This window comes from Emydura macquarii, unplaced genomic scaffold, assembly GCF_026122565.2.
Source record: "Emydura macquarii macquarii isolate MOO-44397 ecotype Brisbane River unplaced genomic scaffold, CSIRO-AGI_Emac_v2 contig_3647, whole genome shotgun sequence".
Lineage (NCBI taxonomy): Eukaryota > Metazoa > Chordata > Testudines > Chelidae > Emydura > Emydura macquarii.
The window spans coordinates 545,318-567,754 of record NW_027133784.1 but is presented as its reverse complement, the minus strand read 5'-3'; the positions used below and the strand labels follow the sequence as shown (position 1 = coordinate 567,754).

General features: G+C 61.5%; 1 protein-coding gene across 1 annotated transcript; it reads left to right on the top strand.

The window, feature by feature from the left end:
* The first annotated feature begins 71 nt into the window (after nt 1–71).
* On the top strand, nt 72–21,303 carry VPS9D1 (VPS9 domain containing 1). The gene is made up of 15 exons (XM_067536748.1): nt 72–640; nt 1,851–1,926; nt 3,303–3,395; nt 4,070–4,232; nt 5,070–5,181; nt 5,974–6,036; nt 6,661–6,713; nt 8,389–8,476; nt 8,907–8,992; nt 9,385–9,881; nt 10,904–11,033; nt 11,824–12,032; nt 13,756–13,840; nt 16,247–16,351; nt 19,138–21,303. The coding sequence occupies exons 1-15, from the start codon at nt 545–547 to the stop codon at nt 19,229–19,231; spliced, it is 1,950 nt and encodes a 649-aa protein (XP_067392849.1). The 5' UTR covers nt 72–544; the 3' UTR covers nt 19,232–21,303.
* The last annotated feature ends 1,134 nt before the right edge of the window (nt 21,304–22,437 follow it).

Genomic DNA, 22,437 nt, shown 5'->3' with positions numbered 1-22,437 from the left:
TAGCTGGATCCGCCCTCCCTCCAGGCCGGCCCCTGACCCACGCCCGGCGGCAGGGACCCCCCGGGTTTGCCCCACCGAGGACAAAGGGCGGAGGAAGGGGGCGATCGGACAGCCACGTTTCAGCCGCTCTGTGGCCTGGCTCTGCTGCAGACGCCTGCCCTCGGGGGCAAGTCGCTGCACGCCTCCAGGCCTCAGTTTCCCAGCTGTGAGGGGCTCGGCTCGTGCAGCGAGGTGGACGGTAGCACCAGCACTGAGCGCGCCCTGTCCTCAGCGGGATCCTTGGATCCGGGACGTCCCTGCCCCACAGCCCCACCGGTGGGGGACCCCTGCTGGCACGGCGCGGCGCCAGCTTCCCCTGGCAGAGGTGCCCGGCGCTGTACTAGTGGCCAGCCCCGCCCCAGCTGGGCGAAGGCGTCACGGAGCATGCGCAGTAGCAGCATGGTCGCTGGTTGCGGCGGCGGTTCTGCCCGTGCCCAGGCCCCGGAGCGGGCCCGGCGGGCTCCGAGTGGGGAAGGTCCCGGCCCGCTCCCGGCCCCGGCCCGCCATGGCCGCCGGCGGGGAGGGGGCGGTGAAGCCGCTGCAGAGCGCCATGAAGCTGGCGGCCGGGGCGATCGAGCTGGACACCGGGAACCGGCCACGGGTGAGCGGCGCCGGGCGGGGGCCGTGCCCGTGCCTGGGAGGGGAGGGTCTCCCTTGTGCCCGTGCCCGTGCGTGGGAGGGGGGGTCTCCCTTGTGCCCGGCGCAGCTGCGCGGGTCTCGCGAGCTGGGGGGGGACGTTGCTGGTCCTTGGTCCACGACCCCCCCACCCGTGTCCAGGCTGGAGGCGTGGCTGTGTCGGGGTCGGGGACAGCTGGCAGCCAGCCCGTGCCGTGGTGCAGAGCCCAGTGGGCACACCGTGATGAGCCCCCACCCCGCATTGTGTGGGGGGCCGGGCTGGGCCGGGCGTTCCCTTCCGTGCAGCCGCGGAAGTGGGGAGGGATCCTGGGCCTGGTTGTGTGGTCAGGGCTCTGAGCTGCTGCGTGCCCAGCCCGGAGAGGCAGGGCCACAGGCTCCCATGGCAGCCAGCCAGCCCCCTGTGTCCCGCATAGCCACGAGCAAGTCATTCCTCTAGGCGGCGGGTACAGAATTGCCCAGGCTCCTCCTCGGAGCAGACCCCGTGTCCAGGGCTGAGCAGGTCCCCATGTCTGGGGCCTGCCGCTCCTCCTCCCCCACGCCCAGAACTGCAGCAGGAATGAATGTCTGCAGGGCCCCCCGCGGGATGCTCGCTGCCTGGAAGCTGGGGAGGAAACCGCCCTGTGTTAGTCCGTACAGGGCGCGCCGATGTGTGAGAGGGCAGGAACCAGGATGCCGGGGTTATGACCTGCCAGATCCCACACCATACAGAGCATCCCAGAGAAAGATACGCCTGGGCGGGGCATGGGAGCGCACCTTGGGGGGGAGACAGTTTCTCCTGGAGGAAGTGGAGGGGGGGGGGAGGCCTTTTCAGCACCCCTACAAACCCTGCCGCAGGGTCTGCATCTCAGCTTTTCTCTGGCCGTGCTGTGAGAAGTGACCACGCGGGGGTGTCTCGGAGAGCATGGAACCTGGGGGGGAACGAAACCTTAGATTCCACGGTGCGGGCGCTATACAGCACCCCACAAGACTGAGGTGTGGGGGCTCCTTCGTAGACTGACCACCTCCCCCAAGCTGTCTCCCAAGAGAGGACCTCAGTTGGCTGAGATTTTGGCTGTGGTGTGGGTCCGAACAGCAGCTTCAGTAGCTCTGATTTCTCATTGACTGGGTGGGTGGATAAGGTGAACTGGGTAGAACCAGCTGCTGCTGAGTCCCACCTTCTCTCCTCTGGTTGATAGGAGGCCTATGTGGAGTACCTGAAGAGCATCAGCTACATTTCCCAGGCCCTGCTGGAGGAAGCAGCCGCAGCGAAAGGTACAAAACCGCTTCAGGTCCGGCTGAAATGCTGTTTTCTCCCCTCCTCCTCGGCGTGGGTCACTGCATGATTGTCTCCCAGGTCCAGTGTTTCTGGAAGGACTCTCCTGATGTTTGAGGAGAGCCTCTGCAGATTAATAGCTGTAATGCTGAGAGGCAGGTTAGCGTGTGCCTGGTGTTTTGTCTCCTACTGGTCACCCCTCCACAGAGTCATGTACAGTGGCGCAGAAGGACGGCAGGTCAGTGAGGACGTGCCGCAGGTGTTCATCTGCTCCAATCTTCCTCCCTTAGACGGGCCCCCAGGGTTTGGTTAAGTGAAGGTGTTTGTGTGTCAAAGTCCAAGGCCATGCTGTAGCACCCCACCCCATCACATGATCTCCCTGTTCCTTAACTGGCAGCACATGCTGCGGTACAGAAGCATGTCCCACACTCCAGCAACGAGCGCGGGGGTCAGCCCTGGCTCTCAGGGCCAACGGGACTTCCCAGGGCAGCCAGTGCTCTTTGCAGGGAGACGGGTAACCTGCATGGAGCATCCTGTGAGTTCCTTGTCCACGGTGTGTTTCCAGTCAAAGTGGAGAAACATCCCGTCCCAGCCTAGGGGCCTCGCATGGGATGTATTGGGCCGTTATCCCCTCAGCTTCCCCCAGTGCTGCGTAACTCTCTGCACCCGTGTCACTTGCTCTCCGCTAGCTGCGGGGGCTGAGGGATGAAGCACATCCAAAGATAAGCACCCCAAAGTCCTGACTTTGCCAAGCACCTTTGCCAAGCGCACGCTGTCTTCCCTGCTCTGGGGTGCAGCCAGTTTGCATGCAGTTTGCTGTGTGCTTACGCGTGCCAAGGACTGAAAGGAATGAGGAACTGCTTCACCTGGTCGGTTGCCTCCGCGCAGGGTACGCGGGTAACCGTATTCATCCTTCCCGTAGCCACAGTCCGAGCGAGTGGGTCAGCAAATGCCCCCTGAGCCCAGTGTCCGTCAGCAGAACACCTGGGCACTGTGCAGCTAGGAAGGGGGGGGCCTCCCTTGGTGCCCCCGGTGGAGCCAGAATCCTCTTGTGGCCTGTTAGGTGGCGCTGGTGAGAGCTGCTGGAGGCTGCACCGCGTCTTGTGGACGGGCCCAGCTTGGAAGGTCTCCTGTCTCGAGCGGCCCTGGAGAAAGGCAGGTTGCAATGCTTGGGGGACACACTTCCCCTCGAGGCAGGGCCCTGTGCTGGCCACAGAGGGGCCTAGTCAGAGGGGGCGGAGGGCAAGTTGCCCCTGCCTGTTTGGTTCTACAAAGCAGCCCCTGTGAAAGCAGAGACGGTGCCTGGGCAGGTTCCTTTCTGCCTCTGCTGGAACTTGCCAAGGAAACCGACTGCCCCGTCCCTTTCCTGTGCCAGGTGAGAGCGCCGTGGTGACCTCCGACACCCCGAAGATGCTGAAGCTCGCTGATCAGTGCTTGGAGCGAGCCAGGTCCAGCGCTGCTGTGCTCGGTGAGTCGCCCTCGGCCGCAGGGCAGAGACAGGGCACGGCCGGCTGGGCTGAGCTCTGGGAAGGAGGGGGGGCGCCAGCTCGCAGCTTGGGGTGCGAAGCACCTGCCTCTCGCCTCTGGGGGTTGGAGCTGGTCTCTCTCCAGCAGACAGGCATCTTCTGCAGAGTTACTGCATGGGCCATTGACTGAGCATGAGTGGGACGGTCCAGGCTGGACAGTCGTGCCCCCATAGAGTGAATGGCTCTGCCAGGGGCAGGGAGGGGCAGCAGGAGGAAGCTGACCTGCATCTGTAGGGACGGAGGGAGGGAGGGAGGTGGGTTTCACTGATTCTCCCCCTCCCCCAGCAGGAGCTGGGAGCCTTGTGGGGGCCACGTCTCCAGGGAGGGGAGACAGATGCGGGCTCCCCTAGTAGGAGTGCAGCATTGCCTGCTTCCCTTGCCTCTGGTGCAGAGCCCTGAGATCCCTGGGAGGAGCCAGGCAGCAAATCCCTTCCAGTGTCTTGTTCAGGTGCCCGTTATGGCAGCCTCCGGGCGTGGGCCGGGCTAGGGCTGGCTCGCCTGGCCCTGCTGCTCCAAGGCACTCAGCAGCTCCAGGTTTCCCTGCCAGCCTTCACTGCTTGAAGTAACTTCTAACCAAAACACTTGCTTCTCCCTTCCCCCGCACCCAAACCCCCAGGGAAGGTCAAGGTGAAGCCAGCTGCCCACGAGAGGGGCCCCAGCCCTGCTCCCATCTCCAGGCACCGCAGGGTCTTCTCAGACGAGGGGGGAAAGCTGTCTCCCTTTCTCCCCCCCGAGATCTTCCAGAAGCTGCAGATCACCGAAGCTCAGGGCGCTAAAAAGTAAGTGAAGTGGAGCTGGGCGTGCATCCTGCGTGCCCGTTCCCAGAGGCACAGCACAGAGTCTCCCCGGGTCTGCAGGCTGGGGAGCGCTGCGTGTGGAGGAGAAGAGCCGCCCCCTCCCCAGTGTACCCGGGTGCCCTAGTGCCAGCGTGCTCTTGTAGAGAGGGTCCCTTGTCCCCACTTGCTGCGCTCCTGCTTCGGGCTGGCCCGTGGCAGCTGCACTGCAGGCCCCCGCTCAGCCCTTCTTGGGGCTAAAGGGTCAGCTGATCCGAAAGATCCCAGCTGTGCTTCCCTCAGAGCTCTGGGCTCCCCTGCTTTTGGGTCTTGCCTCCAAGGATGGTCTGGGTGCTGGGCTTCCAGCACCCACCCTCAGACTTCAGACTGGGGGCAAAGGCCCCAGGTCCAGGGACGTTCGGGCCCGAGGCAGCGGTGCCACGTGGTAAATGCCGTGCTGCCCGGGCCGAGCAATGCGAGTCCAGCTGCCTGCATGGAGCCTTGCCTTGACGCCACGGGGCGGGACCCGACCTAGGGCGTGGGGTCGGGACATGGGGTCTCGCTCCGTCAGCCCCTCCTGCCAGAGGAATAATTTCCTCCTTGGCGGAAGAGAACGCGGCTCCAAAGTGGGCCTGAGCAAGGGGAGAATTGTGTGTCCTGCAAGCCTGTGCAGGCTGACCTTGGTTGGGTTGGAGCATGGGTGAAGAGACCTGGCGCGGTCTCATGTTGCAGCCTCTTTCCCTGGGCAGGGCTGATCCAGGTCACACGCTCAGTGCGGGCCCAGCCCTCGCCGGGGCATCCTTCGTCTCCAAGAGTAACGTAGCAGCTCTTGTGTCCATGCAGGGAGCTCACCCCACTGGAGGAGGCATCGCTGCAGAATCAGAAGCTGAGAGCCGCTTACGAGGCCCGGCTGGCCCGGCTGAACCCCAGCCAGGCTGTGCAGAAGACTTCCCTGGCAAGTGAAGACCCGGGGGGACAAGGCGCATGGAACAGGCGATCACTCCATGGCACATCTCAGCCGCCTCTCCACTTTCCCCAGGGGTATCCCCTGCGTGGAATGGGTCCCGACGCCAACCAGAGACTCGTGCTGGGGCCTGGATTGGCTCCGTGGCATACTGGGGCCTGCTTCCTAGGAGCCAGGCACCTCCGGCGGGGGTGTTGGGAGAGCCGTGTTTAATGCCATGTGCCGCGGAAGGGTGGGAGTTGTTGGATAGCATCTTGGGATGGCCGCCCCTGCTTCTCTGAGAAACCGAGCTCCTGAGAGCTAGGATGGCACCAGGGGGGTTGTCACCTGGCGCCTATGGCAGCCTGCTGTCAGAGTGCTGAAAGGGGGGGTATCCGGGACCAGTCCAACCCAGACATAAGGGGGGAGGGGTAAAATTAGAGAGGCCTCCTTCTCTTCTCTCCCCCCCTCCCCCCCCCAAACCACACACACAGCTTGCTTTGGAATAGCCAGCAGTTGCTGCTGCCTCAGAGCATTCTGGGTACTGGCATGTAAATGAGCTTGCTTTGCAAGTCATGGCCACGGCCCCTTCCAGCTGACGGGGGCCCCTGCCCAGCCAGCTGCGTGGCCCCAGGGCTTTAGGAATACCACCCCTGGGTGCTCTCATTTGCATGCCATTACCCAGAGTGCGCTGCCAACTCCCAGCCTTTCTGGGCACCCCACACGCAGGCCTATGCACATGGGCCGGAGTGACCGCAGCAGGCTCGTGGGAGAGTGTCAACGGGGCCTGTCTCTGCTTTGCAGACGCTGTCCCTCCAGCGGCAGATGATGGAGAACCTGGTGATTGCCAAAGCCCGGGAGGAGACGGTATCCTTCCCATCCGGGGGCTGTGTGAGCACAGAGCCCTCTTGCTATTTTATTGTCCTGTATCCAGAACGGCAGGGGGCTGGGGTAGGTGGCACAGGGAGAATCGGTTTCGCAGCCCCCTAGAGCGTTTGCTGTCCTGGGGGTAGGGGAGGAGAAATTCAGCTCCTGGCACAAGTCTGAATCCTGGTCTGAATCCCATGGGAAGGGCCTTGGAGATGGTGCCTCTTAGACATAAATACAGCAGGACCAATGCCAGGTTTGTAGTGAGGGCTGCTGCCGCTAATGCCATTGCCTCGACTCTGCTCGTGCTTCCTCTCCTCTCCGGCTTCTCCAGGCTGGGGGGGGACCACTGCCAGATTCCCCAGCGGCCCCTCAGCCCTGTCACTGACACGCAGCAGTGGCGTCGATGCGCTCTGGGTGCCGCAAGGAGCCAGGTGTGGCCCTGCTGTGGAGAGCAGGGCCGTTTGCTTTGATTGCCTCTGTTGAACCCCTGGCCAGCAACATGTGACGCTGAAGCAGGCCAGTAGCTAAGCAGGACTGTAACCTGAAGCTCAGACGAGCCGTGCCCCTGTGCATTGCCATTGCTGCCGGGGTGCATGGAGCCTTAACTCCGCTGCGTCCCAGCTTCAGCGGAAGATGGAGGAGCGCAGGCTGCGACTGCAGGAAGCTGCCAACAGGTGAGCAGGGCCAGGGCTCCGGGGAGGGCCCTTTGTGGTGGCCAGCTGTGGGTGGAGGGCTCTGAAGGGTGAGGAATGGAAACAGCAAAGTGTCGGTTGATTAATTCCCATCCCTGAGGCTCACCTCAGCCAGTCCTGGAAAGACGCTGGTGGGTGAGTCTGCAGCAGGAATCTCCAGAGGGGATGTCTCCAGCAGCCTGTTATCAGCCACGCCCAGAGAGGCCTAGGCTGATCTGCTAAAGCCAGGGCAGGAGTGGCTGCCCCCAGCAGCCTCTTCCCCCAGGCTTGAGACCTGTGCTGTGAAGTGTCATTCTCCATCCCGGCACAAGGCGGCGCAGACACTTTCCAGGCCTAGAGTCTGCTTAGAAACTCGGGGTTCTGAGCCATGCCCTGCTGTGGACATGGCTCCCGCGCTCACAGGGGCCCTCCCTGGACACACTGGTGCCCTCCGCGATCCTTGCACCCGCCCCTGTAATGGAACCATTGAACAACTTACCAGGGGCTGTGGGGGCGTCTCCGTCGCTGGCAGTTCACTCGAGGCTCTGCTCCAGGAGTTATTCTGGGGGTGTTCTCCGCCCTGGGGTACGCAGGAGGTTGGACCAGGGTGGCCGCTCTCACGTTCCCAGAATGCTGGACGCTCCGGTGCTGCTGGGAATGGTGGGGGCCCGCTCCTGCCTGTGTGCCCCTGCCCACAGCAGCATGACCTCGCAGCCGGGCCCTGTTCACACTGGCATCCCCTGTGCCAGGCCGGACAGAAGCGCGTTCTGTTTATCCCGGTCGTGGGTAAAGCAGCCAAAAAGAGCACTCTGGTCTACAACCGGACAAGTAGCCTGCCGAGGGCAGACCAGGAGATCCCAATGGGCTCTCCCGGCCGGAGCGGGACCAAGCTCTGTCCAGCCAAAGGAAAGCCTGCTGCAGGTGGAAAGGGTATTTGTTTTTAGCAGTGCTGGAGAGAGGGATTATGGGGATGCTCATTTGCATGTTATTACCCAGAATGCTCTCCCATCTTATAGCTGCCTCCAGTGGGAGCTGGGCTTTGGGAGCACAGGGAGCTGGGCTGTGGGCGCTCTTCTGTGTCCTTTCCAACCAGAGTCCTAACAGACCTCTCCCGTCCTGGGCTCCAGCCTGTCTCCTTCCGGTTCCTAGCTATGCCATCCACTCTCTGCCCTGCAACGAGCAGAGCTGATGTAGAGCCGCAGACGCTGCTGTGTGCGCCCTCGCGCACGCCTGCTCGTGTGCCCGCCCATGCCGGACGTAGGCCTGGGTCCATCCAAAGCAAAACCGGGTCCTTGCTGGCATGGCAGCGTGTGCTGGCGTTGGAGTCAGCTCCCGCACCGTGGGCACGCTTGCAAAGCGCCGGCTGTGAGCTCCCGGTGTTCCTTTCCCTGCCTGCCTGGGGCCCAGCCTGCAGCTGCAGGCCCTTGAAATGTGGCTCAGCAGCCTGAGCAGCCCTGTTGGCAGAAGCCTGTTCCCATTTGGATGAATTACTGCATCCTGCAACCTCAGGCTGGCTGGGCTTTCAAGATGTCTGCTCGGGGTATTGCTAGAGTCTTAAGGCTCCTCATTGCCCTGTGGTCTCTGCCTGCGAGGATGCCTTCCTGCCCAGCTAGGCGGCTCTCTCCAGACAAAGGTAGCAGCTGGTCTCTTACCCTGCCCTGTGGTGTCTCTTGGGCAGGCGGTTCTCCAGCAGCATAGCCCTCACGCCCGAGGAGCAGGAGCAGAGGGCGCTGTATGCTGCCGTCCTGGAGTACGAGCAGGATCACGTGAGTACCTGTGCAGCTCGCGCCCTGGGAAGGGGCTGGCCGGTCGCTATCCCTCCCCTGCAGCGTCCGGGAGGTATTCCCCAGCGCGCAGCCCTCCACGCCTGCTGGCTCTCCAGCCATCTCCCCTGGCTCGGCGAGAAGGGGATGGGAGAGCTGGGAGCTGGTGCAGGCTGTGGTGTGGTTACGGGAAGTGCCCAGCCCGGATGAGGCATTCTGGTCTCTGTGTCCAGGGCCGCAGGAGAGGAGTGGCAATGCCGCTTGGCCCGCGCAGCCTGGAGGGTGGTGGTTGACTGCGTTGTGGGCAGCCGTAGCTCAGGAACCAGCAGGTGCCACGTGAGAGGGGGGGGGGGTCAGTTATCTTTTGCAGTGGCCTTGTCCGGGGCCCCCGACGAGAGCCGCAGCCTCACCTGCTCTCTGCTGTGTCCCCCAGGAGTGGCCGAAGCTCTGGAAAGCCAAGCTGAAGAAGAATCCGGCAGATCTGTCTCTGGTGTCCGGCCTCGTCTCCCACCTCCTCAGGTAGCAGCTAGCGAGAGCCCATGTGAGCCGAAGAGTCTGCCCCAGCCAGGCGCTGGTGGGCTCCGTGCCGGGCTGGCTCAGAATGCGTGTGTGGCTGTGCCGTGTCCTGCCGACGAGCTCCTGGGATCTCCTGGCCCAGGCAGAGACGGGGGGAGGCTGCCCAGGCAGTGCCGGGGGCGGGGGCAGTGCACCTGTCCTGTGCTCCCTGGCCACCAAACTGCCCCGCTCCAGGGGGGAGGCACAGTGGGACCGTGATGTGGCTCATAACCACAGTGTGTAGCTGAGCTCCCGCCGCCCGCGTGTCCAGGTGCTTCCCCAGCTAGATCTGCATGGGATGGCCCCTCGTGCGCTCCAGCTCCCCCCTGTACTGAGCGTTGTCCCTTTGCTTCCAGCGTCCCTGATCACCCCGTTTCCCAGCTTCTGAAGAAGCTCCAGCATGTGATCTACTGCAGGCTCTATCCGGTCGTGAGCCAGAACCTCGCCGACCTCAAAGCTGCTTCCACGGCCTCCCGGGGCTTCTCCTCCCTCTCGCTGGATGCCGAGGGACTGCTGGCCCCCGCGGCCGGGCCTCGGAGACTGAAGTCCTCCCAGAGCCTGTACTGCATGGTCTCCGTCCAGGAGAACAAGGTGAATTTGCGGCACAGCCTGTCCACGACCCCCCTGATGGAGGACCAGCGCGCCAGTGGCCTGGAGAAGGAGACCAGCCTGCAGGAAGAGGTGGCTGCCCGCCTGCCCGACAGAGAGACCTCCTTTGAGGACCTGGAACGGTTCCTAGCACTGCCTGAGAGCTGGCCCACGGGCCCCCCCGGGGAGCAGCCCCCAGCTGAGAAGAAGGCCTCTCTGCGGGAACAGCTGAAAGCCATTGTGAAGGACATTCACAACTCCATGGGTGAGGGCGCGTGGGGTGCGGTGTGTGTGTGGGGGGAGGGGAAGGCGCGCGTGACAGTCACATGGGGACGGGTATCTGTGTCCGAGAGGTGTTGGGTCCCTCTTAAGGCCGCCCCTGCGGGGCGTGCGGGTTGTTCCCTCCGGGGTATTCTCCAGGACTTGGTCTGGTCCCGGAATGGCAGAGGGGGAGTCATGCCGTAGCAATCACGCTAGTCCCAAGTGCGGGCCCAGCGACCCAGCGTGCCCTCGCCGTCTCTGCCGGCCATAGGACCTAACGTGCCGTGCCCCAGCGGGCAACGCTCTGTCCTGCTCCAGGCGTCTTGGCAGCTTGGATTGGGGTGGGGTCCGTAGGGCGGGCGAGGCTGTCTGGAAACTGCTCCATTCAGTCAAACGAGGGGCGGCCTACTGGCTAAGGGCCAAATGCCAGGGCTGGCCAGAGGCTGGGCGCCCCTCTGCCTGTGGGGCTCCTTGCATCTCAGCCGGGCAGAATCCCCTTTGGAGGGCTCCGCGGAGGGCAGAGGTGCCCAGCCCTGTAGCCCCGGGATGCAGTTCCCTGCGCTCTCAGCGGGGGGTTTGTCGGAGGCCCCAGTGAGCGAAGCGGCTGTACCTGCCGGGCTCTTCCGGCGCCTCTGGTGTGCTCCTGGGAGCTGCTGCCATCCTATCGGGAGGGCTGGAGGCCACGCAATGGCCTCGTTGTTCTGCTGCAACGCGTCTGCTGCCTACTCACCTGCCCCTCTGGGCCTCCCAGGTCGGATTGCTGCAGGCTCCAGGACGTATCCTGGGCAGGGCAAGGGGCAGGTTGTTCCTTCTCGGTAAAGAACCCGTGCCGACACAGCGCTTCCTACCACAAGCGGGGGCTGCCGGGCCCTGCCCCTGTCGCTGCCAGCTTGTTCAGGCGATGAGCCGGCACCTTGCTCTAGGGGCCCGGCAGACAGCCATGGCTCGTGCGCCACAGCCCGCCTCCAGCCCGAGTCCCCTCTCAGAGCCTTACCGGGCCTGCTGTCTGTAACCCTTCATCCCCAGACAGGCTGCTCTCCCTAACCCTGCTGGCTTTCGAGGGTCTGAACACGGCCTCCTCCAAAGACCAGTGCCTGGCGTGCATTGAGGAAACCTTCTTCTCCCCTCTCTGGGCTCCGCTGCTGGCCCTCTACAGGTACCGCCGCTCGCCTGTCCCTCTGGGCCGCCTTGCCCCGCGTGGGGCAGTGAGATGGCTGAGAGCATGGGGCCGGGAAAGCTCTGCCCACATGGGAGCTGTCTGCCGTGGAGAGCCCAGTTCTCCAGACTGAATTCCTGGCGTTTCAGGCGCTAGCCTGATGCTCTGTTTGCGGAGACATTCAAAGGCTCGTGGTCGTTCTGGCGGGGCCTCCTGATCCCTTTTGCAAAGACAGCTTCCATTGCTGGGGCAGCAGGAGGCTGGGCTGGAGCCGGGGGGTTTAACCCTCTCACCTGTCTTCTTGCATCGGGGCATGGAGCGCTGCGTGTGGGGCCCAGTGCCCGTGGCGGGCATCGCTCGCCCCTGCATTAAAGCTGAGAGGGGCTGCGATCTCTTCCCTCCTTGTCTGAATCAGGAGCAGCCCCGCAGGTGGCTGGCGGATCCCAGGGCAGAGTTCACACGCGCTGGTTCACTGGCGCAGGCCAGCGTGCCCGGTAGCTCCTGGCCCCCGCGCGAGTGCTCATGCTGGAGCGGTCAGCGTTGTTAGTGGGGGCGGGGGCTCCGTTGGGGTCGACAGCCTGCCGGCCCTGGGGAAGGCAGTGCCAGAGTGGTGCATGGGTCGCGTGGGCAGGCCCCAGGCGGGTGTAGGGCAGAACCCAGCACATAGGCTCCCCAGCCCTACAGCCGGGAGTAGCCCCCAGCAGCGGGAGGTGGGGGAGTTGGCAGGAGTCTGTGAAGAGATCACCCTGCCCTGCCTGCCACCTCCTCTCCTCTGCTCTGCACCCCGCAGGAGAGTCTACCAAGCCCGGGAGGTGGCCCTCTCCAGGAGCATGGAGCGCCACAGGAACACGTCCCCTTCGGAAATAGGAGTCTCCGCTGACCTCTTCCCCCAGGACAGCAAAGCCGCAGCGCCAGGCTCCTACCCTTACAGCACGGCTGTGCAGGAGCTGGAGCTGATCCTTCTGCAGAGCTGCCCCCGGAAGAAGCTGGAATGCATTGGTGAGCTCCTGCAGCGCTGTCTCTGGGGCGCCGGGGCAGGGCAGGAACCGATCAACTTTTCCTTTGGCGTTTCAGGAGTGCAGTCTGTTTAGAGCAGGGGAACCCGGACTCCTGGGTTCTGTTCTCTGCTCTGCCGCTGGCTGGCTGTGTGACCTAGGCCAAAGTCTTGGCCCTAGTATGTGCCTCAGTTTCCCCCACCTGTCTCTCAGAGCTGGTGTTACTCACCCCTGGGGGTAGTGAGATAAGTGCCTTGAGACCCTTCAGTGGAAGGAAGCAATCAAGAAGGACAGAGAACTGCTGTGGTTTGCTTGTGTCTGCTCTTCTCCCTGCTGAGGGGGCGGTGCTGGACTAGGTCTGATTTCAGCCCTGTGACTCGAGATCGTAGTCAGAGGCTTGTCCGTGTCCCAGGCTGCCCATCTCCGGAGCAGAGCTCTCCTGCCTCGCCACCTCTCTTAGCTGGCTCATCACAACAGCCTGTCTTTACTGGATGCGTCTGTATTCTCCCGCTGCACCGCTAACATTCAGTCCTTTGAGCCTCTCTCCCAGAGGCAGCCGTAGGGTCTGAATGCGGCTTTGAGTGCAGCAGGCGCTAGGCAGCAAAGCTCTGTTCAGTTCCTCTCTGTGCTTGTACCTGATGCTTAGCCGGGAATACATGTTCCTGCCCACGTCCTGGCCAGGGTCACGTTACGAAACCCTGCTTGCAAGGGATTGGCCAGTTCGGAGTCTGGCTGTTCTCCCTTTGCGTGGGGCAGCCAGCAGCTTTAAACCCTTCCTCTGCCGCATTGCTGTCCGGAGCCCTTCATGCAGTTTGCAGGCACCCATGACTTGAGCCCCCGACTCCTCTGAGAAGCGGGCACCAGTTCACGGGTGGTCAAAAGGGGGCCCAGAGTGAGATTGACTTGCCCAGGGTCGCAGTGAGCTGGTGGTAGTCGGGAATAGAACCTGTCTCCCGCTCCCCTATTCTAGCCACCTGTCTAGTGGGTCTCCAGCTGCTGGCTGGGAGGAGGGGAGAGCTGTTTGGTCACACAGCGTCAGCCGCTCCTCGTTTCTATTTGCAAAACTACCCTCAAAGAAGCCAGAAATACCTGGCCTCCTCCCTGGTGGCATCCCCCATGGCAGCCGTGGCTGGAGATACTGTAGGCATGATAGAGAGGGAGGATGGATGGCCCTGTACTTAGGGCACTGGCCTGGCAATTGGGAGACCCGGGTCCAGTTCCTTGCTCTGCCACAGACTCCCTCGGGGACCTTGGGCACATCACTTAGCCTCCCCGTCCCTCAGTGCCACATCTGTGCAGTGGGGATAATGGTGCCGGGAAGGGGAGGGTAAATCCCTTAGAGATGGCAGGGCGCTCGGCTACTGCGGCAGCGGGGGCCATCGACGTGCTTCAGCAAGCGGGGTAAAGAGCTGAGATGACGAACGGGCCGGCCCGTGTGCTGGGGTGCAGGAGGGGAGGTGACCACGCCTCAGGCTCTGTATGCAGACGTGGCTCCTTCAGGAAGGTGCATGAGGCCCCCTGCAGTAGGCTGCCCTCCTTGCCCGTTAGCCAGGGCTGGAGAGAGATGTGGGCTGCTACGCACAGACTCCTGCTGCAAATGCAAAGAGCAAGTAGAAACTTGGAGCCCAGGGTCTGCTCTGGGCCCCAGCGTGGCCAGAGGGAGCTGCCTGGCCCCCCCTGCTGCAGTACGAGCCTGTCCCTCAAGCTCGGTGGTTTGTTACTTGCAGTGCGAGCCCTTCGTGTCATCTGCGAGTGCGCTGAGGAGTACTGCGCTGCCCAGGAGAGCCGGCCCCAGCCAGCGCCTGCGGCCATGTGAGTACCGCTGGCCTCGACGGAGGGGGGCGCACGCCAGGGGTGGCCTCACGGCGGCAGGACCAGCTGGAGGGGAAGGCGCACCAACAGGGGGGCAGTGAGACCCCGGGGGCAGGGCGTTAGAAGGTAGCATCAGCCAGAGGAGCGGAGGGGGGGGTAGCTGCGGCACTTGAGCACCCCCGGTCAAGCCCCAGAGCCCTGTGCAGCCCCGTGCCGGAGGAGCAGGGTGGGTTTGTGCTGGCGTGTTACACGCTTCCACAGCTAGTGAAGAGACCAGGCCCTGCCTGCAGGAGATTCCTCTTGTCCAGCTGCTTGGGGGAGAAGGGGTGTCCATTTTCTGGGACTGCCTGGGAACTGCAGCCTGGGGCCCCCTGTCTCCTTGCAGCAGAGGTTAACCTGATTCTGAGCCCCCTGCCCCTGTGGGGTTTCCTGTGGCTCAATCTTGTCTCTGGGCCACGCTGGGAGTGCTGTGTGCGGAGTCACATCCCGCCCGTCAGCCAGGGGTGTGATCTTGCTGTCGCTGCAACACGCTCTGCCAGTGCTTTAGCAGAGCTGGGGCTTGACCGATCGCTTCTGACAGCACCGCCCGGCCCAAAAGGCTTCTCCTGCTGAGCCCGGACGGAGTGTGGGGCTCCGTCTGTGGCCGGGAATCGCCGGGGCCCAGGCTGGCAATTAGCAAGGGTCCAATCTGTCACTTGGAGTTAGCCAGCCGCAGGGCTCTGAGTCCCAGCAAGACGAGGTCCCCGCAGGCTGGGGGCGAGCGGTTCAATCCAGCTGCGGCTGTCTGGGGAGCAGGAGGGAGCCGGGTCTGTCAAAGGCATGAAAACAGCAGGAGGGAGACAGGCCGGCGACTCAGCTGCTTGATCGGGAGGGGAGAGGAAGGGGGAGAAGCCACAGGAGCGACAGGGACACGTCAAACAAATGTGCCGACTCCATAGAAAGCAGAGGAGGAGCCAGGAACGCCAGGGCCGAGGAGTGGGGCTGACCCGACCCGCGGCAGCACATAGCGGTGGGGAGGAAACTCACTGACCATTACTGCTGGGCTGGTTTCCACCTTCCTTTTGCTGGTCGTGTCCAATGTCACTCAGTGGCTACCTGGCTGCGTCTCACCCCAGCTGGTGCTGTTCAGAGCTGGGCCGGTCCTGCGGGGTGCGGTCGTGTGCTAGGGCAGAGCTGCTGCGTTGGCGCGTCCTGGTCCGTGTTGGCGTCTCTGGCCTCGGGCGCCTCGGCTGTCCCTCTGTGCAGAGTGCTGGGTTCTCATCTCATTCCAGCTGCCTCTTGCCGTCCCCTGTGACTCCCGCTCAGCTCCTCTGCCGGGCTGTTACAGTCGTGTGGGTCCCCTGGGAAGCGCTGCCCTAGGAAAGCCTGTGAACTGCAGCGACCTGCTGGCGAGTGGCGCGGGCCAGGCTGCACAGCAAGGGCGCTGTCCCGTTCTTCTCCATCCCTGGGGGAGTCTCCTAGAAGTGTAGGGCTGGGAGGGACCTGGGGAGGTCACCAAGTCCAACCTGCTGTGCTGAGGCAGGGCTACGCTACCTAGATCTTCCCTGACAGCTGTTGTCCAACCTCTTCTTAAAAACCCAGCCCTTCCCTTTCAGGGGGAGAGAGGATAGACGCCAGCTCCCCAGCCCCTTGGGCTTCATGCAACCAGAGCCTCTGGGCTACGGGCACCCACCGGAGAGGTACCGTGGCAGAGTCCACAGAGCAGAGCTGGCTTCTGGCACTGCTGGTGGGTGGGGGACAGTCCCCTGCCTTGTGGGGCGTCTCCGAATGCATTTGAACCTTGGCCCATTGAGATGGCTGGAATTTAACCCGTGGTGTCCAGGCCTGTGGGACCGAAAGCCTGGAAGCTGAACCACTTCAGTCAGCGAAACACGCACAGGGTCTGCGGCACCTTTTATTTTCCGAAACACTGAGATGAGCAGAACAGATGTGTCTGCTCCTGTCCTTGACTTACAAGGTTAATGCTCTGGGTCTGGATCCCATGTGGGGAGAGTCCTGTTACCCCGTTAGAGATGGTCAGAGAGTTACCTCCCCTTGGCCTACATGGGATGGTCCCTGACTAAAACCCAGGGCTCCCTCTTCTGATGGTGCCGAGCTGTAGCACCCGGGCTCCCGGCAGGCCCCTTGTTTCTCTCCTGTGCACGAATGATACGCCTAGAGCAGCGGTTCTCAACCTATTTACCACTGGGGGCCCCTTCTAATGCTATCGGTGTGGCCCTGAGGATGTCACACGAGCCGCGGCTGCGAGCTGACTGGGCCGCCAGCAGCCCGTGGGCCGCAGGTTGAGAACCACTGGCCTAGAGTCTGCAGCAAACCCTCAGCCGGCTAGAGAAGGACCTGGTGCGGGGGGTGTCTGCTCCTTTGGGAGAGTGACTGGACTCTGACCCGTGATCTGTGCCCCTGCAGTGGTGCCGACGACCTCTTACCCATCCTGGCCTACGTGGTACTGAAGAGCAATCTCCCCCAGCTGGTGGCGGAGTGCGCGGCGCTGGAGGAGTTTATCCACGAAGGGTAGGACCGGGCGGGAAGGGGGGACGGTAATTACTCCTGCAGCGCCGGCTCCCTTGGCCTGGCGGCTGTGTGCCTCATCTCCTTGGGACTAAATAAAACCCACGCTGCATTTCTGGAGAGGGGCGTCTCCGAGAGCCGGTGGGATGCCGGGCCTGCCTCGCTGGCTCCCTGCCGCCTTACAGCTGCGCTTAGTGGTTTGGGGAACTGCTGGGGATCATGCAGGCGTCTGGAGGCTCCCTCAGACTGCCCTTCCCCTCTCAGGATGAGTGGAGCAGTAACCCTTTCAGTGCCGGTGGCAAAGGCGGCACGCTCCAGGGGCGTTAGGGAGACCCCTGCAGAAACATAACAAGCTCTGTGCATGCCGGCCCGCTGCCTCCCCGCTGGCTCCTTGCTGCAGGGGTTCTCCCTGGGCCAGCACTCGGCTGTCAGCTCTGCTCCACGCCTGGTGTGTGAGGAGCCTGAGGGAGGCGTGTGAGTGTCTGGGCGAGGGGCTGGCTGAACTCTAATCGAACAGGACAGGCTGCTGAGGAGAGCCCCGGGCAGCTGGGTGGAAGGAGACGGGAATTTATTTGAGAGGCAACTTCCGCTGAGGAGGTGGCCGGGCCCCACCCAGCATGAGCCCTCAAGCTGGCTGGCTGAGGCTTGGCCTCGCGGCCCCTGGCCCTCTGCTTTCCCAGGCCTGCGGGACACGCCGTCCGTGCCGCTTCCGACAGGGCAGCGGCCTGCTGCTGGCGGCCCTGGGAAAGCAGAGCAGTGAATTGCTGTGAGCAGCGTGTCATCCTCGCTCCTTCGCACGTCCCGCTGCCCAGGGACCGACCGGTCACACAGCAACCCAGCAGGCGCTGGCTCCGCGTGGTCAGGGTGCCAGCCGGGCTGCTGAGCCACGACAGGAGCTCTTGCCTGTTCCTGCTGAGCCTGCCGTATGGTCGGGTTAGCGCCGGTCAGATGTGAAGAGACTAAAAACAGCTCCGCGGGTTGGGGGCCTTGCAATTCAATGGGCTGCAGAGTGGAGGGTCTTTCGTTCCACTAGCGCGCTCACTGGTGCCCCCCGGCCTTCAGCGTCGGCTGCTGGGCTTGTGGTGTGCAGAAGGGGTTTGAGAAGGGCAGTCCCTGGCAATAGGCGGGGGACTTGGTGGGCTCAGAGAGCCCAGGCACCTCCCATGAGCACAGCTCAGAAGTCGCTGTGGCGCAGACCCGTCAGATCTGCACCCAAAGGTGGCTGAGGATGGCTTCTTGGGAGTATTCCAGCCACGTGCTCCCCAGAGCCATTTCAGAGTCAGGATTCCCAGCCTCCCGAAACCCTCTGACCTCCTGTGGCTGGGAAGAGGACTGACCCTCCGGGGGTGAGCCCACTACTAGCAGGGAGAACGGATTTAAATCAAAGCGCTTTAAATCACCCATTTTTAATCATTTAAATCCGGAAAAGGAAACCTCCATTTAAATCACTAATTTTAATCCTGTTTTGCATCTGAACTTTTCCTTTGTTTTCCTAAAGAAAGGTTGATTCTCATTGGTTGGTAGCCATTAAAACATGCTGATTGGCAGTTAAATGTAGCCTCTCCACTACATTTGGTGCTGCTTTATGCTAACCAGGAGGATACACTGTATCTATGAACATTTATTTAAACCCTTATATAGCTCAACTTGCCTTGAGTGAGATTCTTAAGTTTTTTCCTTGTGTTAGAAAATGGGGAACGATGCATTTCTGATTTACCAGGTGATTAATATTTTACTTGTGATTTTGTGTCCAGCTTTATTTGGATAGAAATTCAAATTTGATTTAAAAATGCACAAAACAAGCCTTTTAATGGTTTTTTAATTAAATAAAACGGCCCTAACAGTTCTGGATACACAAGAAAAGTTATTTAAAAAGTTGATCAGAGCATGTCTTTGCATTTCAAACTAGCTGATTTATTACACACAGGAAGTATTGTCTGCAACTCGTAAACTGGAGTGATTGTTTCTGGTCACTGTGTCTTTCAAGGGGTTAGAAATAGATCCTGTCCTCTCTCAGGTAGTTTTTGTTCAGAGAGCGGAAGAGGGGAAACAAGCTTTCCTGCTTCTCAATTCCAGTTGGTTTCTTAACTTTGAATGAACTAGTCACTGAACTGAACCAGGTGAAGAAACTGAAATGAAGAAAATATTCTCTGCCCCTGCAGCAGAGTCTGCCGCCCTCAAAAACTGGTCTAGGCCTGCAGCAAACTCAGGTTCCAGGAGCTTAGGCGGGGCTTCCTCCAGTTCAGTGACTTGACTGTCTTTCAGACCTGGCAGCAAACCCGCACTGCTTCTGGTTGCATTTTACATGACCTGCTTTTAGTTGCATTTTACATGACCTGCTTTTAATTGATGAGAAGACGTTTAGGCCTTAACATAAGTTGTCAGTTTCAAATCTAATTTTAAATAGATTCATTTAAAATAAACAAACCTGTGTTGAATTTCAATACAAAAAACCCAACTTTTAATTTGCTTCTCACCACAAGGGGACGTCTGGGGGCCTGTCGCCTGGGACAGAGCAGGAAGGGCTGAGCTCCAATTCTGCCCTGCCCAGGGCAGGTTGCTGCCTCTGTGCCAGTCTGTGGGGCAGGGTGAGCGCTGCCAGGGCCTTGCGAAGGTGGGGAGCGTGCGCTGGGGGAGCGCTGAGAGCTTGCAGGAGAGCAGGCAGGTGGTGTCGCACTCGGAGTTGGGGGAGGGGCTCTCTGCAAGGTGGCGGTGCCTGGCCGTTGCGGCTGATTGAAATCCCTCCTTGTGGCTTTCAGGGTCCCCTGATCTCTCTCGTTTCCGTGCAGATACCTGATTGGAGAGGAAGGGTACTGCCTGACCTCCCTGCAGAGCGCGCTGTCCTACGTGGAGTCCCTGCACGGAGGAGCCACGGTGAAGTAATGGGGCCTCGCGTCCACCTGCAGAGCAAATGGGCCCCGCCCTGATCCCTCGAACCCCTCCGCGGCTGGGAGATGCAATGGACACACGTCTTCCTGAGAGACTACCTGGGGCTGAGGGGCCCCTGACTTGAAGAGAGAGAACCGGACGTTCCCCCCTCCCTAGCCCCTCGGCTCGCCCGTTGTGAAGGGCCGGTTCTGTGCAGTGGTCTGGGGTGGGGGGGACGCCGGGTTGCTGCTCTGCACCTTTTAATACAGACTCTAACCACTACGGAGAGAGGGGAGAACAGCGCGTGGGCTGCTGCTGGGATTTGCTTCTTGTGCCTGTATCGATGGCTTTTAGGAGCCCGTCTGTGCTGCTTTTGTGTGGGGCTCCCTCCCGCCTGCCCTGGGGCACTGCCTCCATACCGCTGCACAGGGACGGGGCCGGAAGGAGGCCTGGGGTCCCATCCTCTAACTGGGAGCAATGGCCGGCCCTGGAGGGCTGCCTGGACAGCTGCCACTGCTGAATCTAGAGAAGGATTTGAACTGAGCACAGTCTCTTGCGGGGCCGCCAGGCCGGTCCCATTTTGTAGCCTCCTGCAGCCGTCTGGCCAGGGCGAGCGTTGGTGAGGGCAGGGCTGGAGCGGGCCCCAGCTCTGTGACTCCTCTCCTGCCCTGTGTGCCCACTGCAGGGTCCCTGGGCACTGCGTGGAGCCAGCTGCTCCACGGCTGATGCAACTCGGGCTGTTTCAGCCGCGTGACGCCAGGAGCTGACGTTGGGCCCTGACACCAAACCCCTTGCGGCTGAAGTTCCGGCCCCTGGGGCGCGGCAGTGTTTTAACTGTGTATGTAAATTGTGTCTGCTCTAGATCGTGTGTCTGTGAGAGCTGCTGCAATACCCCGGGCATCAGTCCCCATCTCATTCCATCTGCTGCCTCCGGGGCCTGTTCTGTCTGAGTCCGATTCCTTCGGAAAGTACCAGTCAGCACAGACCTAGCGTCTGTGTACAGCGCCTGGCGATGGAGACAGAGCTAGCGGGCCTGAGCCCCAAAGCGAAGGCAGACTGCTGCGTGTCTGTGTGAGGGGGGCCTGGGGAGGGGATTGCATGCTCCGGGCCGGGCCGTGGAGGAGAGTTTGGCAGAAACACGTGTGACTTTTGCACGGATGCTCAGTTCTGGCCAGTCAGCGGCTTGCGGGGCAGGGATGTGGCAGGCAGAGCTGCACCCTAGGCTGTGCCCCCGGGAGCGAGGGCTGCAGGGCAGTCATTTCCCATGCGTGCCGCAGGTACTGGGCTCTCTTTGACGGGAGCTTTCAATGCAACTGACCACTGGGCAAAATCCCCGGAGGTGAAAAACTACTGGATCTGCTGGAGTTACTTGACATCCTCCTTAGAGCGGGCCAATGAACCAGCCACATGGCCTGTGAATGAGGAGGTGCTGCCTGTCTGTCTTCCTGTGGGGTGGGTGGAGAACCTGGTGTGTCCCCCCAGGAGCCATGTCAGACTGTCCTTCCATCCCTGCTCCTTTGTGGCTCAGGGAGGGTTGGAGGCGGGGTGGCGAGCGCTGCCCTGGGCGTGGCTGGTTTCCGTGGTGTGGGCTGTGAGCGCTGTGATCTTCCCACGGTAGGGGTGGCAGCAGTGCTGGGGGGGAGGGGGGGTTGTATTAATTTGGATGGACTATCGGGGGACACCGTCAAGGGTGCAAACGACCCCATCACTGTCCAGCACTGGACAGTGTCAAACAAGATCTGGGATTTGGTGTACAGGGACCTCGGCCTGCTTCGCACCATGGCAAACGCCACTGAAAACCTTCCAGCCTTCTGCTAACGACAGAGAGGAAAGCAGGAGAAGCCGTTCAAGCCTTGGCAATGGAACGTGTTAAATAAAGTTTTCGTGTTAACAGCACCCCCAGTTTGCTTTCCCTTTAGCTAGAGAGTGTTCGTGGATGGAAATCCCGGTCGGCCAGGCTCGCGGCTGGTCATGACTGTCCCTTTGGGGAGCGGAGAAGTGAGTTGAGCTGTGGTTGCTGTTGATAAAGTCTGATTCTGTTTCCTAAGGAGACGAGGCAAGAAGAACACACGACAGGAGAGAGAAAAGAACAGCAAAGAGAAAATGCAGCTTCTGTCTCTGGTGCTGACTTCTTCTACCTCACTGGTGGAGAAACACTGGTGTAACGCATGGTCTGATTAGCCACTGCAAGACCTGGCAAGCTCATTCCAGCAGTGGGCTGTCTGGGGCACTGCTTTTAGCTGCCTCTGCTCACAGCGGGGTTGCAGCATATTCAGCCTCGGGCCGCTAAGCCAGACTTATTAGACAGAAGGGAAAAGGAGAGAGAGGAAAGAGAAGAAATAAGGTAAGGAAGCAAAAGGAGACGGGGATAGAAGGCAGGAGATGACGTCTCTCATCCCAGGTGGGGATGGGGTGCAGCTGCAGCTGGCAGAGGTGTTGATGTCCTCTGGGTCCCTCGGACTGGCCAGGATGTGTCTCAGGATTAGGACGAAGATGGGCTGGAGTCCGAGGAGATGGTGGGGCTCGCAGTCAGGATGGTGACGCCCTCCACTCTCTCCCCAAAGTCTTTAAGGACCCCCCAAGGGAGTGTGGGTGGAATACCCCCTCCACTCATTACGTGGGCCGCCCGATCCGCCTGCTTCCTTACACACCAGTTTTGGCTCACTGGTTTCCGGTCCCACACATCTCTTGGTTATGAGGCATGATCTTAACGCAGTCCCTGAGTTATAGCAATAGACAAACCCAGTGCAGCGAGGGGCCTGGCCTGCCTGCCAGACAGACAGGGAGGGGTGGCTCTGACATCCTGCACTCAGCCTGTCTGACTTTCGGTTGCACCTTTTCCCATCAAGCCCCATTGTTGTGGGTGATTGTGACATCTCCGAACTTGCACATGCCTGTGGCAGCTGAGCTCGCTCTGAGGGAAGGTTTGTAGGCCCAGTGATCACAACGGGCCCATCAGCTTCGCGCCGGGAATCCCTGCTACAGTGCCGGGGCCCTGAATGCCCCTCCTGCCAGGCAGGTGCTGGGGGCGCTCATGGGAGTGTGGCTGAGCCAGGATCCCTCTCCCAGGCGTGTCAAGAGCCGGGGTTGTTCCAGCCACTGGGCTGGATGGCAGGGCTGGCAAAGGTCCCACCACCAAGAAGCCCAGGGCTGAGTCGGGGCCACGCTCCAGTTGGCTGAGCCTTTGCACCACACCCAGCCGTGGTGATCATTCATCCCGT

Bases quoted from the DNA above. Each gene is read 5' to 3' on its own strand.
- VPS9D1 (XM_067536748.1), top strand. From the start codon at position 545: ATGGCCGCCGGCGGGGAGGGGGCGGTGAAGCCGCTGCAGAGCGCCATG. The intron at 4,233-5,069 runs GTAAGTGAAGTG...GTGTCCATGCAG, and splicing joins GAAGCTCAGGGCGCTAAAAA to GGAGCTCACCCCACTGGAGG. The intron at 11,034-11,823 runs GTACCGCCGCTC...TGCACCCCGCAG, and splicing joins CCGCTGCTGGCCCTCTACAG to GAGAGTCTACCAAGCCCGGG.